Raw genomic sequence first — 5,013 nt, forward strand, 5'->3', positions numbered from 1 at the left:
TAAACCGTCGCTAATAACAAAGGTTTAATAAAAAATCGTCGCAAATTGTCTATAAATACCCGTACATTCGGTCCATTTTAACACACTACTTCACAACACTTAAACTTTTTCTTTTTTTACACGATTTTAGTTTCGAATTACGGTAAATTTTTTCGCTTTATTTTTTGATAAATTTTTAAGTTTTAGTTAAGACCACGAATATTTTTAGCCTATTCAAATTAATAGTTTTTTTAGATTTATTAAATTATTAAAAGTAATTTTTTTTATTTTACTAAAAATATTAGCGACAAAAATAATGAAATAACCGTCGCTACATATAGTGACGGAACTCATGAACTAACTGTCGCGAATGTTAGCGACGGTTTATTAAACTGTCGCTAATTAGCGACGGTGTTGTATAATCTGTCGCTAATTAGCAACGGTTTTACCCAAATCCGTCGTTAATGTTATAATTTTCGGCCAATTCCTTTGGTTTTCGAGAAAAACTCACGGCCAACTAGATTCAATACCAAATGTTGATTAGAAATCATAAACTTGATTAAGAATCAAAACCTTGATTAAGAAAAAAAATTGATAAATGTTTATTAAAATCATAAACATGATTAGAAATCAAAACCTTGATTAAGAATAAAAATTGATTGAAGATGAAATCGAGTACCTGCCATATTGTTTGAGAATCAAACAATGCTTCGGCCGATCCACCACCACAACCGTGCGACGGCAGCACCGCCAGAGTTTGACAAATTCCGGCGATTAATCTCAACGTCAAATCTCTTCTAATATTCTAGTGTAAATTAAAAGAGGAATCAGTTCTCAATCGTGGATTGAATTAGTAAATTGAAGAACGATGTTTGATCCAGTTGAAGAAAATTCGTACGAATTTACAAGAAGGACTATATACGCTTAAAACCCGAAATAGTTGGAGCCGACATTGTATACATAAAGATAAATTGACAATAAACACACAATGAATGTTTATTTAAATAATACGACATCTAAGAACGTTTTTAACGTCAAAACAAAAATTTTAAAATTTTCGCTGCGTTTATGCGCGAGAAAACGATATTCCAACAAGCTATATGGTTAAAACTCCAGGAAAATACTTATCCCTTGATAAGATTACTGCTCGCATCGCAACCTTAAAGAGATGAGAGAGAAGATTTATATGCGATTTTTCTTGCGCACAGTTTATTGTTGAAGAATTAATTTGAGTTATGCTTTTGTGCTAAGGAGGATTTTTGTTATAAATGGTGTGATGGTAAGTTAATCCGATAACTAATTGTAGAGTTAAATCAGCTTTTTAGTGGTGATTTCACGTATTGAGTATTGACCCACACCCTGAAGCATCAGACAGCAAAACCTGGTATATTATTGCTTACCAAACAGGGCCTAAACCGTTTAGTATTCCAAAAATTTAAAAAGATTTGAAATTGACACACCAGGAAAAAAAAAAGATTTGAAATTGGTACACCAGGAAAAAAGATTTTGTATAACATTAATTTTTTTTTTTATTATTGGAGGATGTGTATCATTGTGAGAATGGCTTCTTCTTGAAACCAAATCAAAAGTTGATTTATTGTTATCCAGCTTTGTTTTTTTTGTATTGGAGGAGGGCTTTTATTCAATTATATCTTAAGTCAATTTTTTATTCATTAATTTTTTTAAGTTATTAGGTGTTCAATTTCAACCATCTCTCAATTGTCTCAACATATCTACGTTTATTGAATTGTTCTCCTACGTTGCAACAACTGATAAGAAAATCTACATTTTTTTTACTTTTATTAGCTCATTAATGCTTTCAATATTTTAAATTTTTTTTATTTTTTTGTAAAAATAAACTCTTTTCTTTATGTTGTGGCGTCATTATGTTGTAATATCATGAATGTTTAATATATTAGCCACATATATTAATGACACACGCAACGCATGTGTCTCGATGGCTAGTATATATATATATGTACCCCAAACTCCGTTGCCTCCTCCTCACGGCGTCCCAGATTCCACGAGCCCATCTGCCATCATCCCCCCAAATCCACACGCCTATGTATATTTTACATAACAATTTTTTGCACACATGGATCAAGAAACATATTATATATATGTGATCAAATAATAAATGCCCCACTTATGTTTCCTACCAAGGTAACAATTAGATATCTATGTTTTAATCTATGATTTGAAATTAAATTTCACAAGGTTCGTCCCGAATTATATTATATTACAAAAATAAAGAGGGTTTTTTGGACAAATTTTGTTGTTTGATTTTCACACTCCCTTCTACGTAAAAAAGAAAAGGGACTAAAAAAGAAATAAGATACAAATAAAAAGAAAAAGAAAAAGAAAAAGAAAAAGAAAAATAGTAATCCTCAAAATTTAGAAACAAAAACAAAACTGCTTCCTTTTCTTCGCCACTTATTTGAGAAGACAAGCTAATCCCGTCACGACAACCCTGTTCCCCCTCTCTAAGCTCTTCGGCCTCACCGCCGGAAGCTGCCACGCCACGGGCGGGATCACCTGCTTCACCGGCGATTTGGATTCTTCAACGTTATTAGACTCCCCAAAAATCAAATCCAACTCCCCAACTTCACTGTCCAAGTCCAAGACCTCCATGACTTGGGGTTTACCTGATCCGGTTTCCGTTTCGGTTTCGGTTTCGGTGTTATCTGATTTCATCTGCGTGATGCGAGTGTGAGGGCTAAGCCATTTGCATTTAACGTACTCGGCTTTGCGCCACGGAGCGATGTGCATACCTTTCTTCTTCAAGCTCTGACGCGCCGCTTCAGACGCGAGGGAGATGATCGGAAGAATCCGATCGGATTTCCCGACAAATACGTACGGCAGACACTGCAGAATCGCCCTGTATCTGCCGGTGGATCGGGCGATTTCGAACTCCGATCGGAAATCCACGTCGATTAGTATTCTCTCGCCTTCGATTATCACATCAATATACTCGTACTCTCCTATAAACACAAACAATTAAGCCAATAAATTTATTGAAGCTAAAATCACACTCAATAGAATTTCAAGAAATCGGCTCGATAACCGGAAATTACCATAAATTTAAAAGAATTCGCAAAACATGGTACCTAATTCACTGGTAGAAGGAAATGCAACCAAAATTTTAAATTCAAAGAAAACTTAAGATTATAGAAACACCAAGAAGTTCTTGTGCAGATAAACAACGATTGAACAAAATGATAAAGTAGAGAGATGTTTTCACTCACAAATGACACTTTTTTATAGTCGAGTCTAGAGATTTTACCTGCTGGAATGGTCGAAGATTTTTCCCATTTGGATTTACAAATAGAGGCATCGTAATCAAGAGCTATTAGACCATCGGTGACAAGTTTCCTCGTATCGTCTTTGCTCTTGCAACCTTTGTTCTTTTCAACGATTTTAGAAGTTTCTGCCAATAGATTTCTCTCGGCCATAGTCGCACAAGGAATCAAACTCTACCAGTTAAACACAGCCAACGAGAGACCAAATCAGATGAAATCCAAGAATATTTGAACAGATGATCAATAAAATACAGAAAGTTAGACCGAACCTTGAGAGTGTCGGAGGGATCACTGAAAGAAGAATTAGTCGCGGCAGAATCAGAGAAGAAATCAAATTCGTTGTCGGAACTGTCGTTACTGTTACCATTAAAACAATTGCAGCGGTTGATGCCGCATTTCACGGCAGAAGCGGCGGAAGTCAGATGTTTTTCGTTGTTATCTTCCATGAAATTCTGAACCATTTTATCCAAACAGACCGAGCTCGGCTCAAACTCAGCTGCAGCCGCTCCGATCGCCGGCTTATCAGCAGCCGAAATCTTCAAAACACCATTGAATGGTCGGTCGAAAAACCGCTTCAGGCGAGACTTCAACAACGGCGCCTTGACGACGTTATATCGGATCGGCGATTTTCCGCAATCCATAGGTTGGATTCTCATCGGAAAAGGCATTTTCCTGCAACCTAATTATAATCCCCGTTCTGTCAGTTGAATTCAATTCTCTGAGCTCCTACAAATCTACAGTAATCGGCTTCAGCAGTCACAATCAAAAGTCTCTGGAAAACTTTCCCCAAATTACTTCAAAAATTCACTGCCAGTACTGAGAACTGCACCAAAAAGTACCTACAAATGAATGTTTTCGAAATCCACCTCCCTTCCCAATCAACTGTAACCGCACATCAATATTACCTTATCCGATCACCATAATTCCCGCACAAATATCGACAAAAAAACCAAAGAAGAATAAATGCTAATAAAACCAAAAAAAGAGGAGGAAATCCTCCGCCTTATCGTTAAGGTTTTTCGTGGAACGCGTGACGGTGGTGAAACGAGACACGAGCAAAGAAATAGTGGGGAGAAGCGTCGGAATATTCTGCCGGCATATTCATTCTCCGGCGAGCGGCGGCGAAATATTTGGTTCTTCTTTGTCAAATGGAAATCTTCTTTGAATTTACTCTGAGAGCCTGAATGAGTGGGTTTTCTATTTATACAAGAGCTGATGATTGCTGAATAAGATTTGACGCTCACGTGGCATCATCCATTAAACTTGGGTTTTTATCAGATGCGGAATCACTCAAAGTTAATTTTATTTACATTAAAATAGTTTGGTACTTCAAATCTTGCATTAACATAATATTTTTGGATTATTTTTTTTATTTTACATAGCTTAATTCTTATATTTTGTATTTATATTTGTGTTTGAATGATATGAATTATCATTTATAATTGTTATATTTGTATTTTTATAATTTGTATTGTTGCATTAAAATTTTTATTTGNATTGGAGCAATCAATCTTGTACACTAAAATGTAAGGTGTTCAAACTTCGATAAAACCGAAAAAATCGAAAATCCAAACCGAAAAGTCGAACACTGAATCGAATTGAAAACTGAATTTTATAATTTGGATATAAATGTTAAAACGAAATTTATTTGGTTCGATTTCGGATTATATATGTCAAAACCGAACCGAAAGAAAAAACCGAAATTTCATTAAATTAATAATTTTATTTTTATTAT

At 35.2% G+C, this 5,013-nt stretch overlaps 1 protein-coding gene across 2 annotated transcripts; it reads right to left on the reverse strand.

Moving 5' to 3' along the window:
- Positions 1-2,185: 2,185 nt before the first annotated feature.
- On the reverse strand, positions 2,186-4,443 carry LOC140961151 (uncharacterized). 2 transcript variants are annotated; one of them, XM_073419447.1, is made up of 4 exons: positions 4,118-4,443; positions 3,548-4,050; positions 3,263-3,452; positions 2,186-2,960 (listed from the first exon to the last, which is right to left on the reverse strand). In XM_073419447.1, the coding sequence occupies exons 2-4, from the start codon at positions 3,944-3,946 to the stop codon at positions 2,413-2,415; spliced, it is 1,137 nt and encodes a 378-aa protein (XP_073275548.1). In that variant the 5' UTR covers positions 3,947-4,050; positions 4,118-4,443; the 3' UTR covers positions 2,186-2,412. The 2 variants fall into 2 exon arrangements, with proteins under 2 accessions (XP_073275548.1, XP_073275547.1); XM_073419446.1 differs by having other exon boundaries at positions 3,548-4,443.
- Positions 4,444-5,013: the final 570 nt, after the last annotated feature.

This window comes from Primulina huaijiensis, chromosome 16 (genome assembly GCF_012295235.1).
Source record: "Primulina huaijiensis isolate GDHJ02 chromosome 16, ASM1229523v2, whole genome shotgun sequence".
NCBI lineage: Eukaryota > Viridiplantae > Streptophyta > Magnoliopsida > Lamiales > Gesneriaceae > Primulina > Primulina huaijiensis.

Excerpts from the sequence above, each read along its gene's own strand:
- LOC140961151 (XM_073419447.1), bottom strand. The coding sequence starts at position 3,946 with ATGCCTTTTCCGATGAGAATCCAACCTATGGATTGCGGAAAATCGCCG. Across the intron at positions 3,453-3,547 it reads ATCCCTCCGACACTCTCAAG|AGTTTGATTCCTTGTGCGAC; the intron begins GTTCGGTCTAAC and ends TTTAACTGGTAG. Across the intron at positions 2,961-3,262 it reads ATCTTCGACCATTCCAGCAG|GAGAGTACGAGTATATTGAT; the intron begins GTAAAATCTCTA and ends TTGTGTTTATAG.